The 18,946-nt window shown below is 38.4% G+C and overlaps 1 protein-coding gene across 2 annotated transcripts in view; it reads right to left on the bottom strand.

The window, feature by feature from the left end:
* Positions 1 to 17,605, bottom strand: part of RNF43 (ring finger protein 43) — a 55,392-nt gene extending 37,787 nt beyond the window's left edge. Inside the window, exons 1-2 of one of the 2 annotated variants that reach the window (XM_081116048.1) lie at positions 17,540 to 17,605; positions 14,937 to 16,808 (exon numbers count right to left, since the gene is read on the bottom strand). In XM_081116048.1, coding sequence (XP_080972174.1) covers positions 14,937 to 15,188 — 252 coding nt within the window. In that variant the 5' untranslated portion in view covers positions 15,189 to 16,808; positions 17,540 to 17,605. Of the gene's footprint in view, positions 1 to 14,936; positions 17,179 to 17,539 lie in introns of those variants that run through there. The other variant, XM_081116047.1, reaches the window with a different exon arrangement.
* Positions 17,606 to 18,946: the final 1,341 nt, after the last annotated feature.

Here is an 18,946-nt window from a genome sequence, read left to right as displayed (position 1 = left end):
ATCCATACTACTGAAATCCGTTCTAAAATGTATTGGTGTATTTTCCTGACTAAATACGATATACTGAACATAATTTAACCTTTATTTGGTCTCTTTGGTGTCTTATAACACTACAAGGCTATCATTCTGGTCATTTTTAGTATGAAATAATTCACATTCTGAAGTATAGAAGATAGGGCTGAACTTAACAGTGTTCCTAGGAAGTCCCTAGGAAATTCTTATATTATTTGCTTTTTAGATCCTTTATATCTGTTTCTTTTAATTTATATCTAACCCATAAGCACAGTACAGAAAAAAATCCCAGTTAATTTGGTATTTATTCTATTTAATAAAAACTTCTTATAAAACTCTGGTTCTAAGGTAAGGAATAGAATTGGAAATAAAAACTCAAATGAACAGATATAAAATTAACTTTGCCACCAAGATAGCCAAATTTATACAAGGTATCCAAAGACTGAACTATTTACTTTAAACACATTTTCAGACACCCCACCCATAAAAATGGAGGCTGGCAGTCGTTCATTCTTAACACCCTATTGCTTGGGATCTCAAGACTTTGTCCAACAGCCTCAATAAAAGTATAAAGATATCAAGAGGTAAAGGTCAAAAAAGGAACCATGAACATCAAACAAGGCCGCTGGAAGTGACCCAAAACATCACATGCTGGGTTTTCCTTTTTAATGATAATAACAGTGATACTGAGTGTTTATCCGTGCCTTCCTTTCAAAGAGCTTCAAATGCTTCCCAGACATCTCTCCCTAATCTTTATTAGGTCTTGGGAAGAAAACAGTTTTCCCCAAGAAGTACCATCAGAGAGAGAGGACGCTTCGCAAACCCAGTGGAAGGGAAATCATTTGCCTCTCTCCATCTCTGCCATACCCACTTGTTTTCTGACTCCCACTGCGATCGAAATGGATTATAATACCACCAAGTGTTGAAAGGGTAATAATGGTAACTGAGTTTGTTTCTAAAAGAGCTATAAGCTCCATGTGTTTAATCATAACACGGAAGAAGTAAATAGCTGAGAAACCCCATAATTACCTTTATCCCATTATTTACCTATTTTGCAGAGAGACTTCAAATTGGTAAAGTGAGAGTATGGAAAACAGCTTTTCCATACTGCAGAACATTAGTCTCTGAAATGGCTCAAAGGATGATCTGTACCTCAAAATGATTTCTGGGCCACAAATATTTGGTAAGTGTTATGACTGAAACTGCTTAGTCTCATCTTGATCTAATACTTCTCAGATGGGGAACTGGGAGTCTCAGGGACTTGTGGGATCATTTCCAAGTAGGCTATAGAACCTTATCTGCTGAGCTTCAAAGACCTACATGTTGGGACCAGCATAGCACGAGTATAATGACCTGGATAAATCAGTTTCCTTCACAATTCTGAACTCCCTGCCTTCGAGCCCTTAGAAAACACCTGCGAAGGTGGACAGGGACCCGAAGCTTCAGCATTCTGAGCAAGTCTTTCCGGGTCGCAGCAATTAAAAGAATACCCCCAAATTTCAAACAGGGAAAATGTAAGAGTGACATGTAATACGGTTCTAGGGTCCCTCTGACTCTGAGAAGTAAAATCTTAGAAAATAGCTGCTTTGCATTGTGTCAGTGATCATGGAAGGAAGCTAATGGGCTTACTAATGTAGAACAAGACCCAGGGAGGGCAAGTGATTCACCCTGGCACAAGCAAGGCGGTAACAGAACCTAGGTTCCCACCCTAGAACCTATACACTATTAGTCAACCCCTAAGACACTCAGGCTACTGGTTAGCATATTATGGTAACATTTGATTAGTCCTCTGGGCCACAACGTTTTGAATTAAAGCTTTGTCTTTTTAGCTACGTAAAAAAAGACAAGTTGTCTTGCCTAGTTATTTAAGGATAATGCCAAACTGAATTCCAAATCAATAACCCTCAAACTTAGTATTTAGGTGAAGAAGAAAGAATTCAAGTCTAATTATTATTGATAATAAAACCTTACCTCTGCAACTTTCAAAGACAATTCTCATACATTATTTCACTTCACGTAGGCAGACTATTTATTATTATCATCCTCATTTTATTCACGAGGACACAGGCTCAAAGAGGTTAAGCAATTTTCCTTAAGGTCGTAAAGCTCAGAAGGATCAGAGCTGACATTAAAACACAACTACTGAGAGCTCTTTTCCCCGCAGGATGTTGCAACTCATTTCAGAATGCACTTTATGCCTTATTATCATATTATATCATTATATGTGGACACTGTGCAAAGAGCACTATTTGACGGGCACATTATCTTCAATTATCTGATTGGTGAGAGAAATTATGTTCTTAGGTCAGAAGGCCTCCAGTTATACATAAAATTAGAAGATAATGAAGTAACTCTACCCTGAGGGAACCCAAGAAAGGCTCTGATAATTCAAAAGGAAAATGTCCTCATCAAGGAAGTGAGATTGCCTCTGAAACAATTGCCTAAATGGAGAACATTCAAGGGGTGGCCAACAAGGGTAAGTTACATTCCTGAGAAAAGGAAAAAAGAAGCCAGGGACAAAGGGTAGCTCCTCACTCCTGGAAATGCTTCATGGTGTTCTGACTTCGGAGATGTGCTCCTGGTCTCTTTTGGATAGATCATACTCTCCTTCATGTTTACTAGATGCATAAATGCACAAGGCAATTTCCAAATAATAAATTACCAAACAATGCATTTTCATTAATAGAGCTGCACAAAAATCTTGAAACCAAGTGAACCAGAAATTTACCTCCCCTCCATCTGATGAAGCAGTAAAATAACCAATGAATGCAATGCTAACACTACCTTAGAAGTGAGTAGGGGAGCTAGTACTAGTCATCCCGGAATTGGGACTCCCAGTTTGGGGGTATGTGCACCCACTGGTTAGGTGCCAAGTACTATATAGTTTCTGGGTCGAGTTTGGCTACAGAAGAAAATCAGGTCTTCTGGCAGCACTTGCAAGGCAGGTGCAGTCATAAAGAACTTGACTTTTGATTCCATTGTCTGTGTCAGGACAGGTGGTTTGGTAGAAGTATGGAATCCTGCCAGACAGGCTCCAGCTCAAACTTCCCTTTAGAATGGAAGCAAAATGCCAAATCCTGTTCCATACCTTGAAGATTGATACTGCTTGAGAAACAGGGGCATTTTATATAAGAGCACTAATTTGGTTCAAGCATATATCAACTCAGGAGAAATAACATTACAGAAATGAGAGGTCAGTTGTAGGTTGGGCTCTCCCCTTATAGCTCAGTTCCTTCCCTATCCCCTTATATAAACCAAAGGGACACTTACATTTCAGTGAAATTTATACATAAATTCTTACTGTAAAAAAACCCCAAAAGCCCAATCTGTAATCTAATGCCTACACAGGCAAGTTAGCAATGCTGAGTGGAATAAAAACCTTTGGCAAATCCTGCCTACCCCACACACCCTGACTCACCTTCCTAACACAAACTACTGAGACTTGGTCAGTTGATGATTCCATCAAAGAGACTGTCTTTCTCTAAAACGAAACGAGAGCATGTTAGTTCAGAACAGAGCAAAACTATAAAGGATTGTTTCTGGTGACAAAGACAACTGACATTTTTACCAGGTCTGTCTCAGAGCAAGCCTTTGTGATTAGTGATGCAGGCTCCTAACCACCGCAAGGACAACCACAAAAGGCGCTGAGGAAGAGTGCTCAAAGAATCTTTGTGAGGGCACTGTAGCTGCCACCATTGGAAATTGTGAGCATTTTTGGTGTTCTTGGAATTCTATTTCCAACCACTACTTTGTGGTTGCGATGAAGGGGTAGGAAGAGATTGGAAGTCTTCTAGAGCAAATACTTTCTTCTGTTCATAATCACAGAGCCAAGATTAAAATAAAAAGAATGTACTTTGCCCGGAGCATAATTCTGCCTGCATCTGTCCTACCCATCACTTTATTTTTCCTAATTCTTGTTTTGGTTGTTGTTAATTTGCTCTAGGAAGGAAAGTTAGATCATCTATAAAGGGGTTCCAGAAAAGCTTGGAAAAATTCATGGATTCAGAGGAGGATATTTAAGAAGGAGCCATAATCTCTGAGAACAACGCCCTATAAATGTCCCAAAGTGCAAGAACCAAAATATTAAATGAATCATTGTTCTTACCCAGTAAATAATTTCTTAAAGTTACAGTCTTAATTCTCCCTAAATGACAAATGGTCTATTCAGGCCCCAGAGATGAGGCTGTGAAGCTAGTACTTAACGTGGTTGTGCCTCTTTATGCCTGACTCAAACAGTTTAAATCCAAAAGTAAGTTCCTCCTTCATTTACCTGCCAAGACCTGAGTTCAGGCCCTCAGGGTGCTAAGGTTTTCCTTTGTGGGTGAAAATGACATCATCAACACCTCAGAGACAGTAGGGTATGCAGGGAATGTGTCTCCCAACATCGGTGATATCATCAACTGCCCTGGGAGAAACACAATCCCCAAGAGCTGAAGTCCTGAAGGTTAAAAAGGTGTTTTTGCTGTTGTTTTAAGCTTACCAACAGAACGTGATGTTTTAAAACAGCAGGGAGAGGAAGGGTACCTTTTCCAGTGAGAACCTCAAGACCCGAATATACAGGAGTTAGGTCCAGATAGAGCCACTCAACTGGGTTGTATCTTAGGGGTATATCCAACTGAGGAAGAGTAGAGACTTAGTTATATTAGGCTCTCTCCCAGCTCTGAGATGAGTATATTCTTTGGGGGGACTTGCTAATGTTGCAAGTTTGCATTCAAAATAAATTCTAGGCACTCACATAATCCCCCAGTCTCCTCTGAACTTTCTTTGATGTTCAACAACTAAGGACAAGAATCTTTGATTATAAAACAATTTCTTTGGCTGGAAGAAAATTCTTTGCAGGGCGTAAATAGCAGGAGAAAGAAAAGATTTTCTGAAGTGCAAACTAGCTGGAAACCCCCTGGGGAAAGAATCTGATTCCCAGTCTTTGAGAGGAGCGGGCCTGCCTGTACAAGCTGCTTCTGCAGCAGGCCTCTAAGACGCTTTTGTGTCTACTATATGGCCCTCAGCAACAGCAGCAGCCCTTCTTTTTTTTTTTTTTGCCAGCAGAAGTTTTCCACCTCTGGGGACACACAATGCAGAAAGTCAGGCTTTAATAACAAGGAGTAGTTCCTAATCAGATGGCCCCATTTCCACTCCTCCCAGATGCCTCCAGATGCATACAACCCCCAGCCCCACACATCTACCAGCTGTGCTGCAGTCTTATTTCTAATGTAATTATTCAGCTTATCTCCAAAAGTTCAACTTCACGAAGTATTTTAGGACCAGATGCATTCTCTTCCTTCTACTACTACGGCCCTTTCCAAAGATGCAGATTCACTTAGATGCAGGTTTGTGATGGAAGTGATCCAAGTCAGTGTGGTTTGGCCACTGGGACAGCCTTGAGGAAGGATTCAGAATAAGGGTCCTCAATACACTACAGATATTTTAAAATATAAAACTCCAGAGAAACACCCCTTTTTGTGTGTTACCTGACTGTAAAGACAGTACAGCACCAGAGGAATAGTACAGCTGAGTCTGATGCTTAGTTTCGCTGCCAAGCTGTTGTGTGACTAGGTAATTCAGTCAGGTTCTTTTGTACTTCCAAACAAATTTTGTCTCAGGGAAAAGAAATAAGTAAGCAAGTTACATGTCCATTTAGTATACTGAGTCTATTTCTAGAATAAGCATAAGCTCTAAGTGTTTAGAGCTGTTGGGGTGGTGAACACAATACAGATGATGTATTATAGAATTGTACACCTGAAACCTATATCATTTTCTTAACTAATGTCATCCCAATAAATTCACTAAAGTAAAAAAAATTTTTACAAATAAAACACCAAAATTAAAATATTTAAATAAATAAATGTTTAGAGTTGGAAAGGATCTTAAAGATTAGTTACCCCACCAACTCTACCCCAACAGATGAAAGGTTAAGTGACTTGCTTTTACTTTTTAAGTGGACATAAAGCACCTATGAACTTCTCATATACCCGAAGGGGACAACTAAACTCCATGTAATCTCTAATGGTAATAAAAATGTATATAATGTATACCATCCAGTTTACTAACTTTAGAGCAAGTAATAACCTAACGTCATAACAGATATGTACATTCTTCTTGAGTTGGTCTTTATATCTCTCATATAATACTAAAACCAACAAATTTCAGAGAATGGGAATAACAGATACTAATGACTAAAGTCAATCATTTTTTTTTAAAAAAACTTGATATTAAAAACAGATTTTGCTCAATCAGGATGATATTCATATACTCTTCTTATTCTACACAGTAGTCTTAGTATTTATTTCTTCCTCATGCAGTTTGTAAAGAATTAAAGGAGAGTCTGTGAGACTATCAATTTAAACAGAACTCCCAATATGCTGAATTCTATTTACAGCTCAACTTTCTTTTCTAATTTTACTACAATCTAGCAGGAACTTCTTGTACATTTTAAAGTCAGTTTAAAATTTGAAAAGGAAGCCAGGGTGTTTAGTTATTTGGACGTCTAAAGAAAACACTACAGATGAGCATTACACACACAGGAATATTTATACAGCCAATGTTATAGCCTATATTATAACCTATATAACTGTTAACAAAAAATAAGAAGGTATGACTGTTTGGGATTAGTTGTCCTCTCGCTTTAAGTTGCCTGGGTTAAAATGTTATATTTTTGGTTTTTTTCTTTAGTCATAGGAAAGACCTCGATACAGAATTAGAGTCATTTGGATGCCTCCTGAGAAAATGAAAATCAGCACTCTAATGTGCCTATGCCTGCACCCCTCATTTGGCATTCATCACATACTGCCTTCTGCTGTTGAAGCTGAATCTCCTCCATTGCGCTAGGCTAGGGTGTTCTTTGTGTTTCTACAGGAACTGCCACAGCATTTGGTACATAGTAGGAGACCCACATTATAAGACATGGAGAGAATCCAGTGTAGCTCCACAGTCAGTACGATTCCCAGCCTATACTTCATAAAGAGCCTCTATTGCTGTGTAGTGAGTCTCTGGCAGAATAAATGACAGGTGTACCGCATAAAGTAATGCTGTGTTGCAGCAAGGTATTTTTTGTTTGTTCACTTGTTTTAAAGTATGCCTTCTACTTGACTAGGAACCAAAGAGGAAAGAGACCCTATGGCAGTCCATAATATCTTCTTAATGGAATGTTCAGGGGAAAATACCTGCCAACATCTGCTTTTTAATCTCCCTGCAATGACCCAAAACAATTTAAAATAAATAAGGTTTACTGAAAGTACTGGCCAGTAAGATATGGAGTAGATTGGCAGTTCTTTGACTGGCAAACCACTAATATCTCTGAGTCTATTTCTTCCTCTGTAACATGAAATGATTGAATTAGGTGTTTCTTCTAGCTTGAAATTTGATGATTATATTTTACAAATGAAATAGCTTGTCCCTCTAGCCCCGCCCCCCAAAAACCCCTGTATTTGATTCTTGGTATGGAAAACTGAATAGGACTTAATTCCAGGATAAGGCCAATAAAGTCCTTCACAAAGTTAAAAAAAAAACACCAAAAACTTGACCACAAGAATTTTAAAGTCTGATAACCAATATGATTCTAAATAGAAGATATACAAATGAAAAAACATGAAAACTCAATCATACAAAGGACTTTTTTTTTTTTTTTTTTTACAGTGGATAATACACAAGACTATAGAAATGGTTTAGGGGGAAAATAATGGGAATCTGTATTTTAAGGCCTTCATTCAGTTTCACCCAAATCTTCACTTAGTATCTGAAGAGCACTGGTTTTTTTTACTACACATAAGCAGATCCTCGTCAGATACCAATTTTTACAGCTAAGGTAACCTTAGTTCAGGCTAACCTTCTTATAATTACATCATCATATTGTCTGTCTGACTTCAGATAATGTATACAAATACTTTTAAAATTAAGTAAACTGACAGTAAATTAGTTTTGAGAATTTGGTTTCATTTCTTGAAATAATTGGGATTACTCTAGGATAGCGTTCTTAGTCTGGTGTTCTTAGAACCCTATACATGTCTCAGAGAGTCTCAACTCACTGAGATTTTGTGCACAATTGCATGTTAAGTACATATGGCCAGTAACTTTCATCATGTTCTCAGTACCCCAATAAATCTCTTGGAAAAGTGAAATTTCCTAAAAAGCAGGGGTTGAGCTCTTAAACCAAATAAATGCTGTGTAAAAATACTGTATAAAAGAGCACCTAAAACGTATTGTTTACAATTTGGAAATAACCACCAAGGAGACACGGTCAGTAAGACAGAAGGACTAAGGAATAGAGCATGCTGTCAAACTCAGAGCACCCAAAAGAGCTGGCTCACAGTCTACTTAAAATGTGGTGAGATAAATAAGCCCGCTTCACCTTCAGCTATCTGCCAGCTGGCAGAGTCAGCACCGTAATGGTCCCTATTTCCACTAATGCCCACTGTGCCCACGGCACCAAGCAAACACGAAGGCGCCATTCCCCAGAATACAGCCTGACCTAGACACAAAAACCCCTGCTTTTGCAGAGGGGACAGGCAACTGAAGAAGTAAAGCATCACAGTATGTCCCACGGCAATAAGTTTATAAGAAAAATAAAGCAAGGAAGGAGAGCGTGACTCAAGGGGGGACAGGAAGCGTCCTTCGGGATAGGACGGTCTAGACAAGCCTCACTGAGAAGGTGCATTTGACACTTGGGGTGGCACTGGAAGGACTAAGAGGAGAAAGTAACTGGGGAATAAGTGGGGCTCGCAGTGGAAAGGCCCGGAGGTGGAAGTGCACCACGTTTAGCTGAAGGACAGCAGGAGGTCGGAGTGGCAGGCGGTGAAGGGGACAGCGGGAGAGGCGGGGTGCCAGCCAGAGCCTGAAGAGGCCTAGGGCTCACTGTAAAGACTTCGGCTTTTACTCTAATTACAATTCTCAAAAGAACAATGAACGCAGGTCAGAGCATTAGCTCATAGGGCTTTTTGAGACATAAAGTTGGCAAACAGCTTCACCAATAGTTTTTTGACTGAATTATCACATTGAGCAACATAGGTCCAAACAGAGACTATCTCAGCCATTGACAGTATTTTAGGTTTTTAGGATTCTCACTCAGGAGCAGTGAACCCTGGACAATTTACTTGCTTTCTCTTCCCCATTATGTTTTCTTTTCTGTAAAATAAAGCAAATATCACCTGCTCTTACGTGGCTTGTACATATTAGTGAATCATTTTAGGCTTCTTGGAAGAAAATATATACATTCAGTGGAACATCATTATCACATTACCAATTCTGGTCCCCAACAGGACATTTACAACCCTGGTCATTTATAACATCTTTTTTTCTCTACTCTACTTAGCAATTTGAAGGGAATAGAGGAAAAAAACAAAACAAGAGTTCCAAGAAAACCACTTTTCAGTGAATAAAATATAAAGGCAAAACCTATTAAAAACAAACAAACCTAACCATAAGCCCCAGGAATATCCTTAATACTGTATGAAAAGTAAACTATGGCAAATTTTTATAAAGAAAATTACCACACACACAGACTTTACTATAAAAAACAAGGAAACGCTTACCCCCAGAATCAGCTAACTGAACACTAAATAGACTGGGAGGGACAATAATCAGGGCACAGCTCATTCATTACATCCGACTAACCACATAGATTTACGAATTTGAACTTACAAAATTTTTGCTGGACTCAGGGACATGAAGTATGAAACTATTATATATACAAATCTGTTTGATGGGTGCTTACAAAAGAGCTATCTTCTTAACTTGAAAAATTATCATTACAAATGTCCTGCAGCTTCCTTCTCTCCTCTGGGTGCCAGGCTTCTAGCAACAGTGCCAAGTCAAGAAGGTGCTGAGCTGGCACTGCAGGAGGCAAGCGCCTAAGACTGTGCACACAGAGGAATTACGTCTGATGATATACTGCTGACTATATTCCAAAGTCAATTATAAATTAAGTGGATTATCTGCACCTCCATTAACAAAAATAACTGAGAGTTGACTGTACCTCGAATATGAATACTTCTCTTAAAGGCTGGCCTCAAAGCAAAATCACAAAACCTTTGAAATCTCTGCTTCCAAGGAACTCTAACTTAAGTAATGACAGTGAAATGCGTGCTGTTTCGAAGTTTATTATGTCGGGTTCCTATATTAGATACTTTACCATAGGCGGTTATAAAAGAAAATGAAAGCTGTTACATTAAAGGGGAGATACTGAGTAAATAAACATTCTGCTTTACAAATATCTTTGCAAATGAAACACAAATGAGAGAATAGAAGAGATACAGAGGTTATTAGAAGTTAGCAGGATATATTTTCTGGATCAATCTCAGAGAATAATGCCCATCATTTTCACTCCTTTCTGTTGTAGAAACGAATTAATCATTTACACAAACCTACGCTGGCGTTCTGGTCACCTATGGCTTTCTCAGCTGTATAGAACTGTAGAGCCGGAAAAGCACAGGCTCTAGGGTTCAAGTTCCAACTGTGCCACCTACTAGCTACGGTCATGACCTTGGCAGATACTAGGTTGGAGCCTCAGCTCCCTTACCTGTCAAATGAGAAAAATAAAGCACTGTACTTCTTTCTTGAAGTCATGGTGAAGAATAAACGAGCCAATACATGTGAAGTTCTTAGCACAAGGTTGTTACACTATTATACTGCAGTCACTCAGTTTCACAGAATATGAAATCTAAGGCCTAGAACTATAAAAACCATTTTGTCCCAAATCACCCAACTACTTAGTGGCAGAGTCAGAACTGAAAGTCAGTCCCTTCAGTCACAGTTCAGTTACTTTGTCAACTACAGTTTTACTGTATAGCTTTCTTTCTCTCTCTCGTTTTGTCCAAAACTTTATAATAAAGTTTTCTCTCCCTCCCCAAATAATTCATTTCAGGACCTGGCTACAAATAAAGTAAAAATGCAAAGTTGGGATAACTAGATGTTGACTAATAGGTAAATTAAGGGGCAAGCAGAGACACGGTGCGAGGGGGAGTTTGTCCAGGAGGTGCTCATTGCTGCTGCCCGAGAGCTAAACCGCATCAATCCCACTGCAGGGCTGAAGCCTCAGGGCAGCACATTCTAATCCTGATCATCGCTTTGTCCTGGTCTAAGAAAATCCAAGACAACCAGCTGAGCAGGAAGAGTGTGAGAGCTGAACTGGCGACCTCTCTACCCTACACTAAGATCCTCTAGCACTTCTGCTTTTTAAAAATCATTTTTTAATTTTTCAATTACAGTTGGCATACATTATTATATTCATTTCATGTGTATACCTCAGTGAATGATAAATTTTGAATTGTCCCTCTAATGATTAACATTTATAAATAAGGAACAGAAACTGAGAAAGAAGATAGGGCTGTAATCATTTTTAGAAGGGGTAGCAATGATATTACTAGAAATAATACGAAAACACTGAAAAGAGGCAAACAAACTAGAAAACTGGAAATTAAAATATGCGTAAGCTCCAGCACGTTTCCCATCTACAATGGTCCAAACCAGAAGAATATATTCAAATGAAAAATAAAAATTGTAAGAAGTCATGATCACTATTTAGTTAGTTCTCTTTATCAGTCACTGCCATGTAATTAGGAAATCTGAAAAGTTTCTTTAAAATTAAATTTTTTTTTTGGTTCGCCCCGCCCCCCCAATGTAATGGACATAGAACATTGTATTAGCTTTAGATGTACAACATGATTTGATACAGGTATACACTGCGAAATAATTACCGCAGTCAGTTTGGTTAACATCCATCACTACACAGAGTTACAAATACTTTTTGACACGGATTTCTGCTGGCTAGTTAGAAAAATACTGATCAGAATAACAGTGGGAGGTTATCCTAAATATAAAAATTAAGTGGAAACACAGACAAAAAAGTGGAAGGAAATCAGAAGAAAGGAAGAGACGACGATTGTGGCAAATGCAGGGCCAACCTAAGAAGCAGACACTTAAAAGACAGCGGCACACAGGCACAGGGATGTGAAGTGACACGGTGATGTAAAGAAGCAGCTCCTGGGCAGAAAAGAAAGGAAAACAATATAATCTGGTCAGGGCTACGGTGAGGAGTTATGCAATGGAAAAACACAGCAAAGGCAACATTTCCTCTTCTGTTCTGACTTTCTTCTGGTAGTCCCCAAAGAATGCTACAATTTAAAACTCTAAACATATCTTGTAAAATGGATATTACTGTTGGTAATAGGAAAACTAAGCACAAAGACTGAGGTGGAAGAATCAGGACAAAAATTCACCGAGGCCTGGCCTTCATGTCCTTGAATACACAGCCTCAGCCTCAACTGAGACAAGCTGCTTCAGAGGCAATTATTTCAGAGGCAATTCATGGTCCATTTTATTATTAAACAAATTGGGGCACACTGTCAAGGGATATTTCTCTTTGAGAAAAATTAAAACTGCAGTACAAGTGAAAATCTAGTAAATTTGTTCCTTATGAAACTGTACATATCCTGAATTATTTGAGCAAGATGTTAGATATTCTGAAACTCTCTGGGAATTCGAGAAACCACAGCAAGGTTATTAATCAAACTTAACAGGCAGCTAGAATAATTCATTCATAGGTAGAAACATACATACAATTATCCCAAATTCCTCAAAGCCAACAGAGAAGGCCCCTTTAGATCTGTGACACCAGGGTACAGCTATCCACCAAGAAAGCTAAAGTGTGGCAAAGCACAGCTCTAGGAGATACAAACAGAACTCCGGTTAAATGGAAGGCTTGGTTAACCACAGTTGAGTAAACCTGAGTTGCAGTGTAATCTGATAAGGAACGAACAGCATGGATTCTAGGAGTGTAAAACCATGTGTCCCCAACACACTAGAGTTCTCTGAAAGAATTAATCAAGTAGTGGATAAAGAACAACTGATGCTTATCATTCAAAAAGTTGTTTTTGTTTTTTCATAAGAGACTATTAAGAAAATTTAGTAACTATTGTGGATTAAAAATTGATTGATAGACAATAAACCAGGAGCAATACTGAAAGTCTCCAGAGATTAATACTAGGCTAGTTTATAAATTTATTAATGACCTAGAAGCAGCTTGCATGGACAGAAAAGGGAAATAAAGATCAAAAATTGCCAATGACTCAAACTATCTACTATAAAGCCTGAAAGGCCTTGCTGAATAATAGATACAAGGCACTTTCTCCACAAAATGAAGAAACAATACTTAAAGTATATTAATAGGCTCAACATTAAAAGCTGAAAAAATTAGCCAATTTTACCAGAGTTAGAAAAAGAGCAGAATAAGAGGAGATATAATCAAGATTAACAAAATAATGAATGGCAAAGAGAATTGCCAGCTAGTGCCTCTTATATACCTTTTCCTTTGTGAATACATAGGAACTTTATGTAGAGCTTTATGGCAGAAGATAAAAAATTTAAAATAAAAAGGATGCTGTTTTATGCAGTATATAAGTAACCCATTGAACATGCTGCTTCCACAGGACATTGACAAGGCACAAAACTTTGTACGGCTCCCAAAGATCTCAGAGATCAAAATATGGTTCTACAGTAAAATAGCTGAGGGTAAAAAATTAAAATGGAGCACATATCTCATGATTCAGGGTATTAACTAGGCAAGTTCAGGAAGGAAGTTTCCTTTCCAATTGCTGTATTCAAAATGACTTATGTTTCAACTTTTAAATGCTCCTAATTCCATCCTAGAGTTCAAATTAAATGATTAGACTCTTATCCAAAAATTATTATGCCATATTTTTCCAGATTTGTTCTCTTTCCCTGTTTTTCTAAATAGCAGGGCCTTCTCCATTTCACCCAATTCTTCTTCCACTTCACTTATCCCAGCTTCAAAATATTGCTTAAAAAGTAATCATGAGGAACCACTAAATCATATATGTAAAAAATCCATGTTTGGAAAAGAGAGTTCTAGAATATGTTAAATTTTCTCACTGTCTCTCGCAAAATAGAGCAGAATTTAAATTACTGTAATACTTTGGTTTTGTTCATATCACAAAATAAAAATCTGAGCCTGGGTGATGAGATAAATCATATTTAACAACATTTTAACCTGTGTCCAAGAGCTACAGAAAGAAGTGTCCTTTCATAAAATCAAATGTAATCAATAAGCAACATAATTTTATGGAATAAGACACTGGATGGCCACATTAAAAAGGTACAGCCCTCTGGGCTCTATCTTCTCCATGGGGAATGAGCAATTCCTCTGTGAAATGCTGTGGCCCCAGTTCATAAATTCAACACATAAAGAGGAGGCTATGAATGAGTTATGGGCAAAATTCACAGCCTGAAAGCCTGAGAAACTGTGTCTAAAAAACTTTGTGGGTCAATAAAAAGACATGTTAAATTTTAAAATTTTGAAAATAATAAAAGTACATGTAGACAAGACCAAAGTGACCAGGAGGCAAGTTGACACCTTGTGTCCATTTTGTAATCCAGTCCTCTCCATTTTGGACTTAGCAATAGGGTGCCACACGTGGTAGAAAGCCAGCCTTAGCATTCAAGCTTGACGGAATTTTAAAAGTGACACAGTGATCAAATATGCTCCAAGGGCATTCTAGAATTTCAGGGTACTGTTGACCACTAAAACCAACCTCCTTAGTGCTCACTTCAAATTTAAATAGGGTATAAAGTACAGTCCTCAATTAAATACAAGCCCATGTAGTTCAGCTATCAAAAAATTGCGTCCAGAATATATCACTTGCAAAGAAAGGTCTTACTATGTGTATCTTAAAAGGCAATGTAATATCAGAGCTAAACACAAGCAGATGATCTTCTAAAATGTAGGATTTATATATTTCTTCTCGATTATGAAATAAGAATTTGCTTTAGAATGCCAATGAGGCAACATCGCCAAAAGATGGAACAAATAAAAAGCGAAGCACCAGAAGCCCTTGAATAGTATTTGGTTTGGGAGACAAAGAAGAAAGGCATATTCCAAACAGATGGAAAGTGAAATATAATAAAGGCATCCTTACCTGCATTAATTTTCCTTCTGCTGGAGTTATTTCAGCAACACCAGCAAACACACCTTCCAAAGTGAGATTCAGTTTTCCTGTGGGGTCCATTTTCAAGGGGATCACTCTGATAATAGCTTTCTGCTCTGCTGATCTTTCAGACTCCACCGCTGCTGCCAGTACCAGTCCTGTGCGCCCGAAGCCTGCCTGCAGGGTAGCCATCAGCAGCCAGGGCCAGAGGGCAGCCAGCTGCAGCTGGTGGCCGCCACTCATGCTACCAGCTGCAGCAATGCACTTCGGCCATACATACTGCTTCCACTAGCTAATACCAAACGCAGGTCCTCAGATCCAGACAAACGAAGGAAGAGAGAATTTATGCTTCAGTTTCAGAAATCCAAGTCAAAGTTTTGGCCCTTCCTTCTTCTGAAGTATATTCCCAAGAACAGGTGGCATTCCTGATCTGGCAGGGAAGAGGGTGTTTTCAGCCCACTTCTGCCGCAGGTATGTCATTTTCTCCCATCTTCGCTCTTATTAGTAAGATATCACCACTTCTCTTTGGAATTTCCAACTTTGCTTGAGGTTGAATGTCACATCCTGAATTTTTTTTTTAATGTCAGATCACTTGGTGCTGGTCTTCCATATGCATCAAGTTGTCGAGCCACTAAACCCAATGTTAATGAACAAAACAAGGCAAAGTAAACAACTAAGGCCATGCATTGAAGGTGAGAGTGAAAAACTCCAGCTCAGAAAATGAAGACATGGTCCTTTTTAAGCCACATAATTTGTCAACGGTAAAAGGTTAAATATCATAGGAGAATTTTTCTTTTAAATGGGGAAGGAGAGGGAACAATATTTCAGGTCACACTTTGAGAGATGTCCAAAGATGCTACAACATGTATTCATAAAAGTTTACACTTTGAACTGTATTTCAACGTGGTCAAAGTTCTAGGCCCATTGAATTTATAATACTTTTCATAAACTTAAAATATACTATAATATTTTAATGTTCTACCTAAATTTGCCCTTAAATCAGGTGGTAATTTATATGTCTTCACATATTACAGGATACTCCCGAGCATCCCAACCTTTTCTTCAAATTAGAAGACTATTTTAAAAGGTTAGCTTTTCAATTATTTTTCCCAGTTAAAAACCGTATTTCTATCTTTATTTCACTTTCTCTCTTAGGGATTCCAGCTTGTATTCTGCTTGAGAATGCCAAGCACTTGGATTTCCCATGAGATGCTTTTGGAAACTACTTTATTATCCCGACTTTATAATCTGTAATTTTCTAGGTTCATAAGTAAAACAAAGGACTATTCCTAACACGTTTTCAAATTCCTTGAGGGGGTGGGGTATAAAAGATAGGGGGAGTCGGGAGGTGATTAGTCTACAGGCTGAGTAGAATGCCCAGAAAAAGTAAAAAAGCCTGAGCAGGGTAGATCTGTGCTATTTCTGGGCACACTTCAGAATCTGGGTCTTTTTACAAACAAAATCTTATTCTAAGATTTTAAAATGTGCACCCTTAAGTAAATACAAATGCACTTCAACCACAAAGCCCACGGTGTTCAGAGGTCAAATTTTAAAAATCTTATCAAGTCTTCAGAATAAGTGCTGAAAAGCCAAGCAATTGAACATGAACCTGTTATACAGATTCTTTCTTTTGCTGAGGCAGAGGGAGAAAAAAAAAGAATTTCAAAAGAAATCTGCAAACCTGTTGCGCTGTCGGGCCCACTGGAGTCCACGGGGGTGAAACAAATTCAATTATGCTTTTATAGATCCTGCTCAAAAAAGATTTCAACTGTTTAACCAAGTACAGCTCATTCTTCCACCTTCTTACTCTGCAACCAAACCAAGTGCCCCGCACTGCAGGTAGGTGCCGAGAAATTCCGCAGCCTGAAAAAATAATCCATGCAGGTCAAAGGCAGAAGCTTACTCCAGGGTTAGAGCTACTGTCCCCAAGAACTCTAAAAACACTTATAGAGGATCCAAAGTCATTTCTGAAATCTCCTTTCTAACAAAAGTTCTTTTTCTCCCCGAACAGCATATAAAATGATCAAATCTTGAAAGAGAGAAGCAGCAAAGCAACAATTCACTACCAGGAACACAGAAAATCCCAGAGGGAGAAGGCAATATCTCTGAATCATGGATGGACTTGGAAAGTTCAGAAGGATTCGAGTGCTTCCCTTCCAGAAAGACAATTCTGGATCAACTCCCTAGAGGAGGAAGCCTGTGGTTTGTAATTGGTGTTCTAGCTCGGCCTCCCTCCCCTGAGACTGCAATCACGCTCTCTACCTGCTGACACAAAGTGAGGGTGGAGCAGCCAGAGGCAACCACCCCCCAACCTGCCCCTCCTCCTCCGGGCCGCCTAGGGCCCGGCTGGGGCGCGCACACTAACCAGACACGTTCTTTGGCTTTTTCTCTCAGCTCCTCTGCTCCCTCTATTGAGCCACAGCCAAAATGCATGCAGCTGAATCCTCAGTTCCTTTCCCTGGGTAAGCCAGCTACCGCATGAAAATCAGGGCCGCTCCAACAGGTATCTAAGCAGATTCTGCACCTAAGAGAGCATGGTGGTATGAGGAAATAAAGAGGGGGTAAAGGAAAACCAGAAAATAAAAAGAACAGACCCAAGGTTTTGCAAATATGAGTTCGGAGATTTCTGCTGTTTCCGGGTTTTGGTGTCTGTAAGTGGAGCAAAGCCAGACTAAAGTGATCCTGTGCTGTCGTGCTTACTGATTTATTGCTCTCATGTCTACCACCCTGGCAAGAAGTCCGTCTATTTTATGCATAGGTTTTCTCCAGCTCTTACTAATTTAAATTTAATAGCTCTTTTCTAAATTGTGTCGCTATGGAGTTTTTAGATCAGGTTGCTGTCAGAGGTCTGGAATCTGTTCTTTTCTTCTCAATCTTTGGGAGCTGAAATAATATGTACTATGGACCAGACCTATGCCCTCAGTATCAGGCTGCAAGTAAGTCTACATCATAAGTACAAGCAAAGGGGTAAAATATATATGCCTAATGAGAAGGTAGGCAAAAAGAAAAATAATTTTCTGCCAATTACCACATGCATGAACTATAGCCCTTCCAGTAACCTTGTCATTAGAAATAATGTGTTTCTAATATGTTCCTAAAATTTGAATTTTCAAATTTATATTTAACTATGGCTAGACATTTTTTTTTACCTGCTGCCAATAATCTTTCCAAATTGTACAAATGTACAATGATGTGAATGTGGTTAACTACTGACCTGTACACTTAAAAATGGTTAACATTTGTGTTATGTGCTTCTTTAAATTGTGGCAAGAAGCACATAATATTAATCTTAAACAGTTTTTTTTTAATTGTACAAGTGAATTCTACAAATTGGTTATTTGTAAAATGTGGGTAATAATAATTGCATTGTAGATTTGCTGTAAAGATTAAAGGACATAACGGCTCTGAAAGGAAAAAGTATAAGTGTCTATTCACTTTGAGATTTTTTCCCTAAAGAAGGGTTATGGGGATAGTTTTGACATTTTAGGCCTAATAACTAACCTAGAGCAGAGAGATACATTCTAATGTAAATTCTTAACTTAGCACTTTTTCATTATTGGTTGGACATTAATAATGCAAGTAGAGACCTTTTATAGCTCCTTTCTAAAGAATAGAAATAGATCGAATTCTTTTGGAGAGAATTTTTTAAAATCTGTTATGGTTTAATATTTTTATTTTATGTATGCCATGTAATAGTACAGCATAAATAATGCAAAATATACATTATTATATGTGCAAAAATATATTTAAAGTTAAACTGAACAAAAAGGTACTAATGGCCTTTGCCTCACTTACTCCTACTTGAATCTTGCAAAGGAAATCAAAGAACCAAACCTAAGAGTTAATACACACATTTAGTTGAAAGAAGGAAAAAATATGAATGTGGCTTCCCCCTCTTAGGGAAACTCCAAGATCTGGGAATGATAATATATATCATGAACCTGGGTACCTGGAGATGCCCAGCATCAAACCAAACAGCTCTACACAGTTTAGTTCACTGA

This window comes from Miniopterus schreibersii (genome assembly GCF_964146895.1).
Source record: "Miniopterus schreibersii genome assembly, chromosome: 16".
Taxonomy (NCBI): Eukaryota; Metazoa; Chordata; class Mammalia; order Chiroptera; family Miniopteridae; genus Miniopterus; species Miniopterus schreibersii.
This window is presented reverse-complemented; position numbering and strand designations above follow the sequence as displayed.